Source organism: Hetaerina americana, unplaced genomic scaffold (assembly GCF_022747635.1).
Source record: "Hetaerina americana unplaced genomic scaffold, ioHetAmer1.1.p SCAF_2, whole genome shotgun sequence".
In the NCBI taxonomy this organism is placed as follows: domain Eukaryota; kingdom Metazoa; phylum Arthropoda; class Insecta; order Odonata; family Calopterygidae; genus Hetaerina; species Hetaerina americana.
Window position 1 is genome coordinate 61,678,624 of NW_027286763.1, and position 20,298 is coordinate 61,698,921.

The window sequence follows — 20,298 nt, forward strand, 5'->3', positions numbered from 1 at the left end:
GTGCACTTCGTCGCTCCACGCCGTATGGATATATCGAGAGAAATCTTCTCGTGAGGTGAGTATCTTAAGTAGAATTACTCAGAAGATCATACTGCCAGAGACTGGGAGAAAAAATATGCTGATATTTTTATTGAAATTAGTTGGTTCTGTTTGAACGTTAATTTAACGAGGTTTTGGGAATTTTCGTAAACACGTAAAGGAATCTTTGGCAATTCACGTATAGCCTATAAATTATTTCTAATAGATAGATTTTTTCCATACGCTTTGAGAAGTAAACGAGTGCTTTTTCTGAATCTTCCACTAAGGTTTTCAGCTGAGAAACCTCAAATGTGGAAAGTACTCCCGTGAGTGCATCTACATTATCTGTATATAAATAAATAAATATATATATTAATATATATACATATTAATATATATATATATATATTAGAGTATATATAATTATATATATATATATTAAAAAATATATAATTATATATATATATATATATTTCTTCGAAATGGAACGCTCTTCGTCGACGCACAAATATATAAACACAGGTGTACATTTTTAAAACATACAAACACAAAAAAAGAACACTCACATTTGTAATTTTGACGCCTCCTTCTGAAAGCAATCTTTGCCTAGCGCAATTCTTCTACTTTCGTCCCTACTACTTTGACCATGTTGGCCCAAAACACTACCGAGATACGAAAACTGTTCTATCTGCTCTAGTTTTTGCCCTCCTATATTAATGTTTAGCTTAGCCTTTTTCTTTCTAGAAAATCGCATAACGTTTATTTTATTAATATTGATTCTCATCCCATACCCGCCGCACTGAATTTCCAATTCACTCAGCAATGCTTGCAACCCCTTGGCTGACTGACACACTAAAGCTTGGTCATCAGCAAACCTAACTGATTTTACGAATTCCCCGCCCACTTTCATTCCTACCTCCAGTTCTTCTCATGCCTCTTTAATTATTCCTCTGCATACAGTTGAATAGCAACGGTTATAATGGGCAACCCTGCCTTACACCTCTTCCTAACTCTGCCCATCCGGACTCCCCGTTCCCCACTCGTACCTGAGCAGTCTGAGACATGTACAGGTTGCGGATTAGCCTCCTTTCCCTACAATCTATTCCTATTTTCTGCAATATACTCATTAGTTTTTCCCAATTCACTCTATCAAAAGCTTTTTCGAAATCTACGAAACAGGCAAATACCTCCTGGTTGTGTTCTATATTCCTCTCGATTAATAATCTCATTACTGCAATGGCATCACGCGTACCTCTCCCCTTCCTAAACCCAAACTGATCATCCCCTAAGTCATCATTTGCCCTACTCTCTATCCTTTTGTTTCTGACTCTGAGAACAACTTTAGCTACGTGGGATATCAAACTTATTGTCCTATAGTCCTCACATGATGTAGCCTTTACCTTTTTCGGAATAGGAACTAAAACTGATCTCACAAAGTCTTCCGGCCAGATTCCTTCCTCATAAATACTACGGATAAGCCCATAAAGCCTCTTCCTCCCACATTTTCCTAAGCATTTCAATAGTACCGCGGGAATGTTATCCACCCCCAAGGCCTTATTTCGTTTCATCTCCCTTATTGCCCTTTCTACCTCATCGTCTAGTATGCTTGGGCCTAATTTATCTCCCGCTGCGTCGTATTCTTTTTCAATGTCTAACTTTGTTGGTCGAAGTTCTTTACTATACAGTTCTTCTATATACTCCTTCCATCTCTCTTGGATCTTTCCTGTGTCAACTTATACCATACCCGCCTTATCGCTAACTGTTAGCATACATCTCCCTTTCTTACTTCCCGATAAGAATTTAACTTTGCTGTACAGCGCACCGATTTCACCCTTCCTCTGCAGACTTTCCATATCCTCGCACTGCGTCTTCCACCAAGCTCCTTTTGCTTTATTTGTTGCCCGCCTTAATTTATTGTTTAATTCTTTGTACTTCATTTTGTCTAATTCTGTATTTACATTCTTCCATTTTCTCCGCTCATCCATCTTTGTAATCATCTCATCCGTGATCGATGGTTTCCTAGTCCTTTTACCGTTAACGGTTCCAATAGTGTCTTTTGCGGCTTAAGACAACCCTTTCTTGAAACTTTCCTAGTTTTCTTCGATAGTACTAAGCTCTTTACCATCCTCCATGATTTTCTCTCCCGCCTGTCTGTATTCCTTCCTTCTCAAACCATTTATTGCTTATACATTCCATTTTCTAACTCGCCGCCCCTGCCTTATCTTTTTGAAACGGACGCTACATTTCATAACAACTGAATTGTGGTTAGAGTCCGCATCCGCTCCCGGGGAGCTGTGCGAATTTATCACACTGTTCCTAAACTTGTGTCTAACCAGGATATAATCTAGCTGATACCTTTCTTAGTCACCTGGCATTTTCCATGTATACCTGCGTCTTTTGGGGTGTCAAAACCAAGTGTTGGTGATGACTAACCCTTGTCTCCTGCAGAACTCAGCTGCTTTCACCCCGCGGTCATTCCTCGTGCCTAAACCGTAGTCCCCGACCTCATCACCATCTCTTCCTTCGCCTACCGACGCATTCCAATGCCCCATCACTATCATATGTTTCCCTGCAGGAACACACGCGATTATGTCCTCTAACTGATCGTATATCCTATCGACTTCTTCTTCCTTATGGTTGCTCGGTGGCATGTATACCTGAATAATAACCAAGTTCTTCGGTTCTGCTTTTATCTCTACTACTAATAATATATCCGTTACCTGATCTACGTATGTTGACTATGCATCCTCCTACCTCTTTATTTAATACTATGGCAACCCCTCGTTGGCTCTCGTCCCCGCCGCTGTATATTAATCTATACTCATCACTCCAGTAATCCCCGCTATCCATCCATTTCACCTCGCATAGACCTAAAATAGCTATTTTTCCTCTTTTCATCTCTCGCTTGATATTTTCCAGTTTTCCTGTCCTCATCATTGTCCAAACATTCCACGTTCCTATTCTAACTAATTTGGTCTCCTTCCCCTGCGTCTTCTTTCCTGCTGCCGCTCGTTTTCCCTTGCAAGGGTTTCGTGGGATGACGACCGCGGAAGCCTTGCCTCCCCCGCTGCCGGGCACGGCCGATCTGGGGTCAGACGCCATTGCAGCCGCCTCACTGAGAAACAGACTCTGCGTGGACTACCTTTCGTCTGGCTCCTAACCTTCGACCTATCTGGCATGGGTGACCCTACCAGGAGCAATTATTATTACTCCCGCCAGCACAGCTCTAGGGGTCATCGGAACGCACAAGCCCTTCCACCACGTCAAGGTTGTATTCCGGGGAGGGATGTATATATATATATATATATATATATATATATATATATATATATATATATATATATATATATATATATATATATATGCACGAAATCCCGCCAAACGGCGAACAAATACTCATTCACATAGAAGTATATAGGAAAAAGGATGGGAACACATATAAAGGACGAACACAATAGAGGTGGGGAAGGAGGAATCAGGCAAATCACGAATGTAAAAGTACAGGGTTCGTCCGGAAAATAAGTGTACTGATTTTTTCCCACCGCTCCAGGCGCGCCCAGCACCGCTCTGACGGGCTGCGATTGGAGGGGGGTATGTTGGCAAGCGACGCTGAAAAAGGCAGTCGGCTCTGAGCTGTGGTGTAGTGAGGAGGTCTGTTAACGCGAACCTCCACGCTCGACCCACGTCACGGAACGCGATGCCGAAGTTTTAGGAGCAGCGTTATTCCATCAAATTTGCGGTAAAGCTTGGGAAATCGTCTACCGAAACTGTCGGTATGATTAACCAGGCTTACGAGGAGTCAGCCATGTCCAGAAACATGATCTTTCGGTGGCACAAGATGTTCGTGGAGGGCAGAGAAGAGGTCGACGACGAACCACGGCCTGGACGCCCATCAACGACACTCACCGACGAAAATGTGCGAAAAGTTCGCAATGTACTGGACTCTGATCGTCGTCTTAGTGTTCGGATGATAGCAGAGCAGTGTAATGTGCCAAAAACAAAAGTGCACGAGATTATTAGGGAGCAATTACAGATGCGAAAAATTTGTGCAAAGTTGGTGCCGAAAGTGCTCAGTGATGATCAAAGACTCAATCGTTTGGAAATCGCGACACAACTTGCGGATCACTGCAAAAATGATCCAAATTTTTTAGAGAACTGCTCTGTTCCCGAAGATAAAGAGGAGTTTGAAAGGAACGCGATACGGGACTTTGGACGCCGTCAAAGAAGCCGTGACGACGTGTCTTCGAGAGGTTCCCGATGATGCCTTCGCGGGAGCGTTCCAGGAATGGGAACGGCGCTGGAACAAGTGTATCGACTCACAAGGGTCCTATTTTGAGGAATATTAGCTTAAGATATGTAAAAGTGTAATACATTTTTTTTCCTGAGCTCAGTACACTTATTTTCCGGACGAACCCTGTATTTCCTAGACCGGGATTTGAACTCCTGATCTTTCCATTTGCCGGGCGGACGCTCTTAACCACTTGAGCTACCCAGTTAACGAAATTTACACTGAGATCTGTGATGCTTTATGGAACCAAGTGCCCCGATTCTTTGGCCAAGAGATGGCGTTAGGGCGCTTGTCCACCCACTAAATGAGAAATAGACAACACACAAGAGGAAAGGAGATTAGTTTAGCAATCATAGAATATCATAAAGGATAAGAACAGTGCGTATCGTGGCACGAATAGCCAGAAGAAGAGACGAGCCACATTGGCCTAATCTCTACCTTGGCCTTTTCGAGCACAATTTTGATGGCAGGGACATTGAGCAAAGATGTTAAAAAAAGGCTTGTCAAAATATTTATGCGTAGCGTAGTTATGTACGTTTCCCGTTGCCTTCCTCAAAAGTGTTTTTAACGTGACACCATCAATTAATGGCCGCTACACTGGGGTCAGACGGCTTTGCAGCCGCCTCACTTTCGTCTGGCTCCTAACCTTCGACCTATGGGTGACCCTACCAGGAGCAATCATCATTGCTCCCGCCAGCACAGTTCTAGGGGTCATCGTAACGCACAAGCCCCTCCACCACGTCAAGGTTGAAGTCCATGGGAGGGATATGTATAAAAACATTTATATACATATATAAACACGAGTATATATGTTTATATATATGTACATATTTATGAGTACCTCCGATAGACTTAGGAGGCATAAATAATTAATATAATAAAGGCAATTTTAAACAATTAATATATTTATTTATTTAATCAAAATATAATGAAGTTTTTGTTTACTTACAATAGAATTAGTATTAAATTTTAAGTAACATTGGTTATATTTTCAGTGAACTATAAGGTTACAACCTATTTATTTGTAATCTCATTTATGATTCTACCAATAAATTACCCTGTAAGAGAGAAATTTCATCGAAAATACTTTGATTGTCAATTTAAGAACGAGAAGAGAATAAAAGTCATAATTTATTGTTTCAGCAAGCTCTTTTCCGCCAATTCATGATTCCCTGCGTGCCCTTTTCCGCCATGCTCATTGAAATGGTTGACCTTCCTTCACAGCTCGCTGATCTTTGGGAGAAAAGAATACTCAACAGGCTGGAGGGCTTGACGAGCCACCACCCCTAAAAAAAGCGGTAATGGACGCGTCATCCATGGAGCCAGAGACGACAAACCGACTGCTGACGGCGGAAGGGAGAGCCGTGACTGGAGACGAGAAGTATGACGGCGGTGAAATTCTGGACGCCTTCGACATTCTCCTGGAGGCCGTCGGTAGCCACGGGAAATTCCAGACACGGTTCAACGCCATTTTCAACTTCGGCCTCAGCGTCATTGTTTCCATGTCCTCCCTCAACTACGTGATGGCGATGACCGTCCCCGAGCACTGGTGCTACGTCCCGGGCGCCTTGGAATCGAATATCAGCGGGGACCGATGGAAGGAGCTGACCCTGCCCAGGTGCGGTTTCTCGTCGGTGGCTGAGGTCGGCCGAAGGTGGAGGCGACCTTCGTTGGCCCATCTCGGCACTCGCAAGCCCAGAATGATTAGCCCTGGTCGAGGAAGGCCTCCGTTCCCCCAGGTCCCACTCCTTACTTCACCATCTCTCTCACGCGTGATCCCGCAGTGGTGGGCCAAGGTTGGGCTCTAAAACCAGACTGGGAATGGAGCCAGATTTCCTATAAGGGTGTGGCCCACGTGAAAAAAATTGGTCAAAATGATCACGCATTATTTGCTGAGCTTTTGGATTTCCGATATAAGAGGTGTTGCGGAATTAGATTGTTGTTTCGTGTGCCGATGTACTCAAATATACAGAGTTGCTCTTAAAAAGAATAAGAAATTATTGTCCTAAAGTGTTAAGAGATTCAACGTACAAGCTTTTATTCCTATAGATTCGTGCTCTAAAAGGGAATTCAATACTTAGACAATATATCCTGGCATGGCTAATGTGTAGTTTGAAATTTTTGCAATAAAATCGATAGTTTTACAACGCCGTAAATCGTGGTGCCTTACGTATTAACTCCCAACCCCTTTTTGTTGTCAAGCGGTTTTCTTGCACTTTCTTTAAATAATAATATTAGATACATGTAAATCTTCCTAAAAATATTCAAATAAATCATATTCTAGGCCAACCATTTAATAAAGATTTCAAATTATAACAGAAGAATTATTATAACTTATTCTGAATGCGATTTCCTTACGATATTTCCCTTCATTCCACACTAATTTACAAACATAAAAATCCAACACACATCCGTCTATATTGCCTTTTAAAGTTTTCCTTTTGATCGTCACTTGCATATACAAATCTTTCCGAATTATTAGGGCAAGGAATCTAATTCGTTATCAAAAAATGAGACAATGACTCATACAGACATGCATCAAAATGATCTCGGATGTAACATCTACGACCGATGACCTGGGTCTTCAATGTCATGTGCAACGTAATTGTACGGATCAAGAATCGAGAGATTTAAAGAGAATGATGAATTTAATTGGCAATAATCGAGTATTCATCATAATTTTAACATTTTGTTTTCATTAATTATCAAGTGTCATTTTAAACACCTAGAACATCCATTAGTGGCGGTTGACTCTATTTTAAATAAATAAGGACCATGTTATTAATCACTTTGGCAGTGCGACGTGTACGAGATACTCTTACACTCGCATCTACACGTATAAATACACACTTCCTAGATAGCAAGGGAAGTCGAATATTATCTACGTCACACAAAAATTAGTAACTATCTTCGCTGATGGTTCAGTGCGTCGATTAAAAGGGCTATACTAACCGGATGTGGCATAAATGAATGACAGCGCTAATATGAATCTTCTATACTCTAAATACATTTAGAGTATAGACGAAGACGCTGTAGAATGATTGAGGGGGGGGGGGTCTCAAATATTCTCCCAAATTTGGATATTTACAATAAAACTGGAATAATTTGCAATCACTAACTTCCAATACAAGCACGTAATTTCGGACGATCTTAATAAATGCTGACTTCAAATGGGCCTTGATAGAAATCAAACGTTAAGCAGTAAAGTATATTTTAATATTCATATAATTTTTTTAGATTTCATAAATGAATCAGGTAATTCATTCAAAAACGCACTTTTGAAATTTATTCTTCTCCATGCATATTTTACATTCGCTTGCGGTTGAATTCTCGAAAGATTATTCTAAGATTCCAGTACATGCATATTGAAACCATACCAAACAAATGAATCTAATGCATAAAGAAATTTTTATAGAAATATTAATTTATCTTATGAGAAAAATGCACCAAAATAGTCAAAATATATTTAAAATTTGTGTAATCAACGAATTCATCGAATCTATTATTATTTCAGAGAAAAAGGCACCAAAGGGGAGATGGCCTATAGCAAATGCAAAATGTTTAACGTAACTGTGGAAGACATAACCATGGAGCATTTATTCAATCAAACTGTGGCTCATAAAGAAATAATAGGCAAGTATTTTAGTCATTCCGTCTTTCTTCGAATTCGTTGAGTTAAACGCCAAAAACACTGTGTATAGCCACCGAATGATCTAGTTACATATTTTCAACAGGCAAACCGTTTCATTATATTGCACGAAAACTAATCGGGAAAACAGCAGGAATCGTTGTCACTTTCTGGTTTTCAAATGGCAATAATCCAATATGAAGATTTGTACAATAGTCATTATTAATTAATTATATTAATATAAATATTATAATACAAAGAGAGTAGAGGCAATAATGTAATTATGGAAAAAGCGGTGAGTATTTCATTGATCTTTGCCTACAACCACACGCAATACATCTATAATTCAAACATTGTCACTGTAATACGCAATGAGAAATACCAATATGCATGTTCCGTCCTTATCTGTGACCATCTTCAGACCTTTGAACCGGAACGCGTTAGACATTACCAATAAATCTGTGGAGCAGTGCAAATTTGTTTTCTCTCATAATGACGAACTTCCACCATATCTCGCCTGAATCTGTTACATGAATTTGTAATACGCTAATTAGGCCTAAGATATTATGGGTATATTGATGATCTTGGAAATTAAGTAAGGAGTGGATACTTTGTATTAATTGCCAATCATACAAACAGAGACAAAAACTTTTGCAGTTTTTCACTTAATAATGATATCAAGTGGAAAAATGCAAAAGTGTTTGCCCCTGTTATTATGGAACAGTTCCACAACATCGCACCTAAATCTGTAATTTAAATTACTAACCCAATAAAAGTCCATTTTATGAACAAATACGAAGTCTATCCAACACATACTCGAACTGGTGCAATCTGGCGGCCACGACGCGGACTATAGCCCCGCCCACTAGCGGCGCTAGTTGCCTGAGACCCAATGAGCCGTCTGTACTTGGCGGATCGTCGAGCTGTGCGTTTGGTGCCAGTCATGTTAGTTTCTGTTGTCTTTGTTTTTGCTGTATTTAGAAATGGAAATTGGCGAAATCACGGAGCAACGAATCAACATCAAGTTTTTGTTGTAGTGCGTTAAAAGTTATCAAGAAATTACTGAAATATTGACAGCTGTTTACGGTGATAATGCACTGTAGAAAACATCCGTTTTCAAGTGGATCAAGCAAAAGATGAACCTCGAACCAAAATATCAAGAAAAAGCCGATCGAACATCAAAATCACGCTCCTGGTTTCCTTTGATGTCGAAGGCGTTGTTCATCATGAATTTCTTCGTGAAGGACAAACAGTAAATGCTGAGTTCTACCTCACGGTTCTCAAGCGTCTGAGAGATCGCATGCGTCATGTGCGACCAAATTTGACTCAAGGCGATGGATGGATCCTTCACCATAACAATGCACCTGCACATTCAGCATTGATTGTTCGCCAGTTTCAGGCAAAAAATTCAATCACCATCCTTGATTAACCTCCTTATACGCCAGATCTCGACCCCTGTGACTTTTTCATATTCCCAAAATGCAAAAATGTGATGAGGCGACATCAATCGGAAGATGTGGATAGAACAAAGCAAGAAAGAACGAGAAAACTAAAAAGTCCAACTGCCGAGGACTTCCAAGGGTGCTTTAAACAGTGGAAAAGAAGTTGTAACAAGTGCATAGCAACGATTGGAGAGTACTATGACGGAGAAAAAATCGATCTGGACTAAATTTTGCAAAATAAAGTTTTAATGGCCTCAGTTCGCGTGTTTTTTGGACATACCTCATATTCATAGAGGAAACAGCTGTAACGCGTTGTTTGGCCCTGTAATACCCACCCAATTACTTTAGCGGATGGTAAACTAGCCATTATATTGGAGTTAGATCAACTTATTTGAAGCAAGAACGCAATGTTTATGTTTAGATGCCTTTGTAGAATCAAAATGAGCTCTGTTGTTGATATAAACATGTTCGCTATAAAATTTACTAAAAATTTCTACTGTTAAAGCCCGAGGTAGAGCCATTGAACATTAAACGTTTATGATAATGTTAAATATTATTTCAAGACATCAAGTTGAAGTAAGCAGAAGTTACTCTATTTAGAATAAATGTGTAGTTAAAACAGTTTCTGGCGTGACTTGGTTGGAAAATCTTCATATTGAACTTAATAATAAACAACTTGGATTTTCCGCATAGAAAAATTTCCACATTTCTAGGAGGAAAAGTCAAATTGTTAGTATTCAATTTCAAAATGTGTGGATCATATTTAGGAACCAGTTCATTGGAGCTCCATCTATAAACTAGAATATCGGCGTTTTCAAATTACACGAGAATTGATTTTAAATTTTGTAAATGCCAACGAATTTACAAGTACTGCTATCGCATAGTTCTTTCATTTCAGCCAATGCTTACTTCGATATACTATATTTGAACTAATCCTTTAACTGCCATCTTCTTTCTTTGACTTTTCAATATAGGTTGTCAGTATGGCTGGGAATATGACAAGACTTGGTACGTCAGAACTACTCCTTCGGACAACGATTGGGTGTGTGAGAATGAACTCAGAGTAACAAATATTTTCATGTACGCGAAGATTGGGGATGTAGTTGGTGCTTTTGTGTTTGGCCAGCTGGGTGACAGGTGAGTTCCGCAAAGAAAGAATATTCCTTTACACTCTGAATCACATAATTAATCAAAGAGTATACTCTTGTAAACATAGTATACTACCTTGATCAAAAATTTCCCGGAATTTATTCAGAAAATTAAAAATACAAGTTTATTCATCTAAATCTATATTGTCCCCTTCAAAGTAATCCCCATCGACTGCAACACACTTATGCCAGCGCTTGATCCAATCCTCGAAACATTTTTTATATTCGGTTTTCGGTATGTCCATCAGTGCTTCCTGCGATTTTTCCATTACTTCCTCTCGGCTGCTAAAACGCGTTCCCCGTAATGGTTTTTTAACTCGATTGAACAGAAAGAAGTCACAGGGAGCCAAATCAGGTGAATTCGGTGGCTGTTGGATGGTATTTGTTGCATTTTTCGTCAAAAAATTACGAATAATGATAGCACTGTGCGACGGTGCGTTATCATGGTGCAAAATCCACGAGTTTTCTGCCCACATTTCTGGTCTCTTTCGGCGAATTGCTTCACGCAAACGTCTCATAACGCCCAAATAATACTCTTTGTTTACTGTCTGGCCTTCTGGCAAAAATTCATGATGCACTACACCGTTGTAATCCATGAAAACCGTCAGCATTGCCTTCTTTTTTGACTGAAAACGACGTGGTTTTTTTGGTCTCGGCTCATTTGGTGAACGCCATTCACTTGCCTGATGTCTGGATTGCGTGTCGTACTCATAAACCCACGTCTCGTCTCCAGTAATGATCCTTTTGATGAATGTGGGATCGGATTCAGCCTCGCAAATCATGTCTTTTGCGACGTCAACACGGTCTCTTTTTTGCATGAAATTGAGGTCTTTTGGCATGCTACACGACGGAAACCCAAATCATTAACCACAATGTCTTGGGCGGATCCATAGGCAATGTTCAAGTCCTCCGCTATTTCTCTGATGGTTAATTTGCGGTTATTGACCAACATTTCTTTTACTTTATCAATTTTTTCACCGACTTTCGATGTCGATGGTCTGCCACTGCGTTCATCATCTTCGATTGACTCACGACCACTTCTGAACCGCTCGTGCCACTGGTAAACGACCGTTTTTTTTAGAGAATCGTTGCCGAAACACTTTTCCAACATTTCCAACGTCCGTGCGCCACTAAATCCGTTTTTTACGCAAAATTTAATACAAGTTCGTTGTTGCAAATTTAAATCCATTTCTGAAATTGTAAAAAATCGCCAACACACACAGAGATAGATGTACTCTTGGCTACGTAACTTTTGCAAATGTCAAGTTATGACACTAAGATTTAAAGGGAATATCAACAACAGATGTACCAATTTAACAAAAAAAAAAACAGAACTCAAATCGGAACGATGGGAGCGCCACACGGTGGTTATTCCGGGAACTTTTTGATCAAGGTAGTATTTCCATGATGAAATTACCACATTAAATTTAAGTAAAATGATAGAACCAATTATTTTTTTAGATCACCTTATAATTAAGGATGAGCTTTTGATGAATAAATTTGTATACCTGTATATTTGTAGTCTAGTTTCAAATTTTCTCTTCGTTGAAGCAAATTAATTAAGCACTCAAAATGAATATGATCAACATTTCTTAATAAATATTTCCATAGAGCATGAAAATTAATAATTTCCAACTAACTAATTGTTAAGATGATGATTTGAAGTTTGAAGTTTTATTAATTCAAATGTATTACGTATTAAACCAATACGTACAATTAGCCGTGAATGGGTTAACGAAACCTATGCCTCCTTTATACACCAATTAAACATTCATAATTATGAGTAACAAATTATGAATTTAACGCAGATGATTACTGAGTACTATTGTTTGGACTTAAACTATCGTGTTTCAATTCTGCTTTGAGATTAATGAATCAATCTATTAGTGTCGTCAACGAGGTCTACTTGCATTAAACTTAGATCATGATTCATATGCCCCGCACCTGTGCGTGACTAAAAATAAGCACTAACTCATTTTGCGTTAGGATTGGGCGCAAGAAAGTGTTCATTGCATCGATACCACTGCTGGTGCTTGGTCGTATGGCTGCCGTCCTCTGTTCCGGAATCTATCCGCTCTTCGCCATTTGTATATTTCTCGCCAGCACCGGTTTCCTGCCCATATTTCTGTCACCTCTGGCTATTGGTAAGGATAATGTAAGCATTCTGATGAAGGCTTATCCGATGAAACGTCAACTATATATATATATATATATATATATATATATATATATTATATAATACTTATATATATATATGTATGTGTGTATATATTTGTATATTTTTATTATTATCTGTAATCTATCGGTTAAGGTAGGACACAAGCTACCAAACGGTACAGCGACAATTACTTTAAATTTCCTTGTAAGACAATCTAACAGCCATCATTACATTAAAGCCCTATTCTAGTCCGCATACTTCCTTCCACCCTTTATGATGTCTAGCATCATTATACTTGTTTCATTCTTGTTAGCCTAATATTTTCTCCCATCACTGCCTTCAACAACCCACTGCCAAATCAAAATGTTCTGCATTCATCTTTTCTGCCATCTTTGTATTTCTTCCAACAATCTTCTCACCTCCCACGCCCCGCCTAGCACTTTCTCGTTTGTTTCTCTTTCAAACCACTTAATCTTTGCCATCCTACTTCACGACGGCCTTATTTCAATACCCTCCAATTTATGCCTATCGCCCAGTTTCAAAGAACCTTTATCTGAACTCAAATTGTTAATTCCCTATGTTATCATTTGCCCTGCTCTACATTCTTTTATTAATAATCCTGAGTACCCTTTGGGTTGTGTGAGATATCCGACTTATTCTTCAGTAGTTCTCATAAAAAAAAACTCTCTTCCCCTTTTTAGTCGTAGGAACTAATACTAGTCTGATGAAATCTTCTGGCAAAATTCATCCCTCTTACATTCTATGAATTAGACCCTATTAACTCCCTTGCCCGCGTTTTTTAAACACTTAGTAGTTTCGCAGGAGTGACTTCTACTTTTCAGTGCCTTATTTGATTCCAAAGCCTTTTCAATCTCGCCATCGAGTAAGCCATCCTCATCAATGAATTATGATCTTTCTATGTATTTACCATACATATTAGATTAGTACCTTTATACATTCCTTCCCTTCTCTTGAACGCTGGTTAAATTACTAATTTTCTTGATCTATCTTTGATTGCTTGCACAGATTTGATAGAAGTCCTTTCACCTTTCCACAGAGTACACCAATTCATTCTTAACTTTCCATATCCTTGCACAGCGTATTCTACCGCGCTATAATGCGTTTGTTGTCACCCGCCTGAAGGAATCACGGAAAATATTGACACTAATGTTAAGGGGTGTGATCCATTTACCTGCGTAGAAGGTAGAGCACAGTGGAGACTTCAGGAGATAAGACTGCAATGCTGGGGATTCAAGAGTACGGTGTGGGTGGGATAGAGATAAAAAGCAGAAGAACGATGAACGGGATTCAGGTTTTTAAAAAGGACACGTTTTACAGCTTATCACTAGGTAATTGACGCTAGTTATTATTGGTTTTAAGAATTTTTTTCTTTTCAGGTACCGAGTTTTGTAACAAGAAATATCGCTCAAGAATCAATATGCTTCAGTGTGTAGGTTGGACCCTGGGATTTAGTCTGACACCACTTGTGGCATGGGCTGTGAGAGATTGGGTCATACTTTTAGTCGCAACAACTCTTCCCGTGATAACCTTTCTTATACTTATCAAGTAAGTATCTCTCAGGCTATTCATTTCTGTCGATCAGCAGAACTAATTTCTTTGATCAACTTATGTTTTTATATCGCACATTCCTAGTAACAAAGAGCGTATGAATTGGTAATTTACAGGATAGCCTCATTCTATTTTCTACTTAGTATTCAGATGAGTTATAAATGAAGTGAAACAATGCTGAAAAGACATATTTTTTGCTTTATTTTAATATAAAAATTTGGTAAAGCTACGAAATCCATAATTTCAAAAAATTAAAATTGCCTTTCTTACAAAGTGTTGTGAAATTCAACAATATAGAAAAAAATTATCTTTCAGAGATTGTTGGCCAATTTTTTTAACCCAGAAATTTTCTTGTCTTTCTCTCCATAGAAACATAGCGTGCAGAACCTTTGGTAGAAATATTTATACTCTTTGACGAGAAAATTATTAGAAATATACCCTCAGTTTATCAAGTCATCTAATTACTAATACGATCAGCTTTTCAGGTCACGGTCCTACCCACGGTAAACAAGTTAAATTCATTAAATCAATTTTATAATTGTTTTAAACATATTAAATTGTATTTAATTATTAAATTTCGCAAACGTAAGCGTGATCTTCTTTTAAATATAAAAATAAATCATTCATACGGCATGCTGAGCAATATGCATAAAGTTTTCTGATGGTTCCCAACGATTATACCAGAGTTATCCTGGGCCTAAGTCACCACTAACTGTCATTTGTGTAAAATATTGAAAACTTATTAGTAAAGAAACAGAAGGTAGGAGAACAGAAAAGAAAATGGCCGTGAGTTATGACTTTATGGGCGCAGAACTATTTCACCAGCAGGAGAGACACGATACACTTTTACTGCTATTATTCATCAAACGTTTTTGGTACCAATCCAAGGATTTTCACCAGTATCCAAACAGTCCGATACCTTTCAATCATTTCATCCCTTCAACGTTTCTATGCATATTATATTTTCCAACGATATATGGAAAAACATCAAAAATTCAAGTACATTTTTTTATAAGGTAAACTACCGGTTAAGGTAGGTTTTTGGATGGACATCATTACTTTTTAAAATAATTTGTGACCCCTAGCAAAACACAACACAACATCCTACTCTCCATCAGGTCCCTCTTCAGCTCTGAGTACGTTCTTCCTCCCTTCATCCCGTCCAACATCCCTATCCTGTTCCTTCCCTTTCCTCGTTTACCTAACATTCTCCCCTAAATTACAGTCCTCAACATCCCACTGCCGGTCAAAACCCCCTTCATCCATTTTTCCTGCCTCCATAGGATTTCTCCCAACAAACCTCTCTCTTCACCTACCATACCAAGTACTTCCTCGTTTGTTTTCTTCTCTGTCCATTTCACCTTCTCCATTTTTCTCCAAACCCACATTTCAAAAGCCTCCAGTCTACGTCTATCCTCCTGCTTCAATGACCTCGTTTCCGCGCCGTACATAGCTAAGCTCCATATCAAAGTTTTTTACGAGTCTTTTATGAACATCCCGACTCAACGTTCCTGTCATCAACTCCCTCCTACTTGTGAAAGCCTCTTTGCCTAGCGCAATTCTTCTCCTTACGTCCCCACTACTATGACCGTGTTGGTCCAAAACACTACCGAGATACGAAAACTGTTCAATCTGCTCTAGTTTTTGCCCTCCTATATTAATGTTTTGCTTAGCCTTTTTCTTTCTAGAAAATCGCATAACCTTTGTTTTATTAATATTGATTCTCATCCCATACCTGTCGCACTGAATTTCCAATTCCCTAAGCAATGCTTGCAGCCCCTTGGCTGACTGACAAACTAGAGCTTGGTCATCAGCAAACCTAACTGATTTTACGAATTCCCCGCCCACTTTCATTCCTACCTCCAGTTCTTCCCATGCCTCTTTAATGCTTTCCTCTGCATACAGGTGGAATAGCAACGGTGATAATGGGCAACCCTGCCTTACACCTCTTCCTAACTCTGCCCATCCGGACTCCCCGTTCCCCACTCGCACCTGTGCAGTATGAGACATGTACAGGTTGCGGATGAGCCTCATTTCCCTCCAATGTATTCCTATTTTCTGTAGAATACTCATTAGTTTTTCCCAATTCACTCTATCAAACGCTTTTTCGAAATCTACGAAACAGGCAAATACCTACTGGTTGTATTCTATATTCCTCTCAATTAATTATCTCATTACTGCAATGGCATCACGCGTACCTCTCCCCTTCCTAAACCCAAACTGATCATCCCCTAAGTAATCATTTGCCCTACTCTCTATCCTTTTGTTTCTGACTCTGAGAACAACTTTAGCTACGTGGGATATCAAACTTATTGTCCTGTAGTCCTCACATGAAGTAGCCTTCACCTTTTTCAGAATAGGAACTAAAACTGATCTCACGAAGTCTTCCGGCCAGATTCCATCCTCATAAATACTGCGAATGAGCCCATATAGCCTCTTCCTCCTAAATTTTCCTAAACATTTCAATAGTTCTGCGGGAACGTTATCCACCCCACGGCCTTATTTAGTTTCATCTCCCTTAATGCCCTTTCTACCTCATCGTCTAGTATGCTTGGGCCTAAGTTATCTCCCGCTACGTCGTATTCTTTTTCAATGTCTAACTTTGTTGGTCTAAGCTCTTTACTATACAGTTCTTCTATATACTCCTTCCATCTCTCTTGGATCTTTCCTGTGTCAACTTATACCATACCCGCCTTATCGCTAACTGTTAGCATACATCTCCCTTTCTTACTTCCCGATAAGAATTTAACTTTGCTGTACAGCGCACCGATTTCACCCTTCCTCTGCAGACTTTCCATATCCTCGCACTGCGTCTTCCACCAAGCTCCTTTTGCTTTATTTGTTGCCCGCCTTAATTTATTGTTTAATTCTTTGTACTTCATTTTGTCTAATTCTGTATTTACATTCTTCCATTTTCTCCGCTCATCCATCTTTGTAATCATCTCATTCGTGATCCATGGTTTCTTAGTCCTTTTACCGTTAACGGTTCCAATGGTGTCTTTTGCGGCTTAAGACAACCCTTTCTTGAAACTTTCCTAGTTTTCTTCGATAGTACTTAGCTCTTTACCATCCTCCATGATTTTCTCTCCCACCTGTCTGTATTCCTTCCTTCTCAAACCATTTATTGCTTATACATTCCATTTTCTAACTCGCCGCCCCTGCCTTATCTTTTTGAAACGGACGCTACATTTCATAACAACTGAATTGTGGTTAGAGTCCGCATCCGCTCCCGGGGAGCTGTGCGAATTTATCACACTGTTCCTAAACTTGTGTCTAACCAGGATATAATCTGGCTGATACCTTTCTGAGTCACCTGGCATTTTCCATATATACCTGCGTCTTTTGTGGTGTCTAAACCAAGTGTTGGTGATGACTAACCCCTGTCTCCTGCAGAACTCAACTGCTTTCACCCCGCGGTCATTCCTCGTGCCTAAACCGTAGTACCCGACCTCATCACCATCTTTTCCTTCGCCTACCGACGCATTCCAATGCCCCATCACTATCATATGTTTCCCTGCAGGAACACACGCGATTATGTCCTCTAACTGATCGTATAACCTATCGAATTCTTCTTCCTTATGGTTGCTCGGTGGCATGTATACCTGAATAATAACCAAGTTCTTCGGTTCTGCTTTTATCTCTACTATTAATAATATATCCGTTACCTGATCTATGTTGACTATGCATCCTCCTACCTCTTTATTTAATACTATGGCAACCCCTCGTTGGCTCTCGTCCCCGCCGCTGTATATTAATCTGTACTCATCACTCCAGTAATCCCCGCTATCTATCCATTTCACCTCGCATAGACCTAAAATAGCTATTTTTCCTCTTTTCATTTCTCGATTGATATTTTCCAGTTTTCCTGTCCTCATCATTGTCCAAACATTCCACGTTCCTATTCTAACTAATTTGGTCTCCTTCCCCTGCGTCTTCTGTCCTGCTGCTGCTGGTTTTCCCTTGCAAGGGTTTCGTGGGATGACGACTGCGGAAGCCTTGCCTCCCCCGGAGCCGGGCACGACACGGCCGATTGGGGCGAGCCCCGTAATTGCCAGGATACAAAATCTCTGTATTGTCCATCATGTAAATCTTTGGAATGATAATTGAGGTGGTTTCCCGTTGCCTTCCTCAATAGTATTTTTAACGTGACACCATCACTTACTGGCCGCCCCTCTGGGGTCAGACGCCATTGCAGCCGCCTCGCTGAGGAACATACGCTAGGCGCTGCGTGGACTAACTTTTGTCCGGCTCCTAACCTTCGACTATCTGGCATGGGTGACCCTACCAGGAGCATATTGCAAAAGAAACACTTGGTTTTTCCACATAAAATATTTATTCACGACCTAGGTTTCGACGCTCAGCGTCATCTTCAGGCACCTGAAGATGACGCTGAGCGTCGAAACCTAGGTCGTGAATAAATATTTTATGTGGAAAAACCAAGTGTTTCTTTTGCAATATGTATCGTTTTCACAAAGTGACGCCTGAAGTTATCTCCTCTACCAGGAGCAATTATTATTACTCTGCCAGTACAGCTCTAGGGGTCTTCGGAACGTACAAGCCCTCAACCACGTCAAGGTTGTAGTCCGGGGAGGGTCAAGTACATTATGAAGACTGAATAGTTTTTTATAACTAACGTATTAACTACCAGTTTTTAAGGAATTAGGTTATGTTATATATAAATTTGTTCTTATATTTCTCCTATATTATTGACACAAGCCTAACCTACCATGATATTGTTTCGTATGAATGATGTTGAATAGAATTGTTAATATCAAGATGATGCCGAGACCTACTTTGGAAACCTAATATATTTAGATGATGTTTAACAAGCACTTGATTCATCTTGCATCTGATAAAATATCAAGGGACAAGTAAATATTTGTAATTAATAAAAACATGAGTCCTGATAAAATTTTCAAGGCGTCTCCCATTCGATTAACAATTCGATAGTTGTCGCTTTTGAGTTTAAGGGAAATGGAACAGAAATTTACTTATTGTATTAACAGGAATAAAGACGAATAAATATTTTTATTGCAGTCATTTTTCAGCCTGTTCGGCTAAAGCACGTTTTAACTACATTATCAACGGCTGAAAAAAATACCTGAGTACATGAGTACGTAATGAGTAGTTAATTTGCCGACTGGAGGAAGTGATATACAAGATATCCTTGTTAACTTCGTGTTATGAATAATTACAAATATGTAGGTGAGTCGTCACTCAACTAAGTATTCGTACTTATTAAAGTTAATTGGATTATTGGTAATAAAGGTTAATTGATGATAAAAAAAATTCATGAGAGGATTTAAAGGATAACGTTAGTCATTTAGTCAAATTGTGCTTTCATGTGGCTTCGACGAAAATTGAAAAAGTGAATACCTCAACAAATAATGGGTAAAGAATTCAGATTCGAATAAAATTTCCTATTAAGGCACATATCAGGGTGGGAAACTCGAAGATTTGAAGAACGAAATTGGTGTAGTAAGCGTCACAAATAAGGTGAATGCATCAAAGTCAACATTGAAATGAGGCTAAATAAAAAAAGGCGTGATAAAAGTTATTCATCCTTTCAAAAAATTCCACGAAGATAATAATATTTCTACTAATTTCGTGGAAGGTTTGAAAACAAGTTAGGTCTAAGATCCCAAATATTTTTAATTTTAAAAGTCTTCTTTCTATAACTAGTTTCTTTAAGTTTACCAACACCATTACTACTCTAGCTCTTAGCCATATGGAAAAATCAATACATTCTATTAATTCATAGAAAATGCCCTATGAAGATGCCCTTGGTTCTAAATGTATTTATTACTGTTGTTTCTTTTGATGTGATTTAACTGTTCATATAATTCTGCCTTTCAACAATTTGATTGGAATACACGCGAATATCGCCCTGAGTTAGGAACCACTGGAGATTGATTTTCCTTCTTTTTCAGCTTGATAAATATTGCCCAAATAGAATGTACGATCTCTGTGTTTATAGGCAACTGTAATTAAATTATTTATTTCATTCACAGGATGGTGCCCGAATCCCCAAGGTGGCTCATGGCTAG

At 39.2% G+C, this 20,298-nt stretch overlaps 1 protein-coding gene across 1 annotated transcript; it reads left to right on the forward strand.

Annotated features, from left to right (window-relative positions):
* Positions 1-5,607: 5,607 nt before the first annotated feature.
* On the forward strand, positions 5,608-20,298 carry LOC139688113 (solute carrier family 22 member 7-like). Its single transcript, XM_071585541.1, has 6 exons — positions 5,608-5,924; positions 7,821-7,939; positions 10,351-10,513; positions 12,511-12,668; positions 14,080-14,180; positions 20,263-20,298. The coding sequence occupies exons 1-6, from the start codon at positions 5,608-5,610 to the stop codon at positions 20,296-20,298; spliced, it is 894 nt and encodes a 297-aa protein (XP_071441642.1).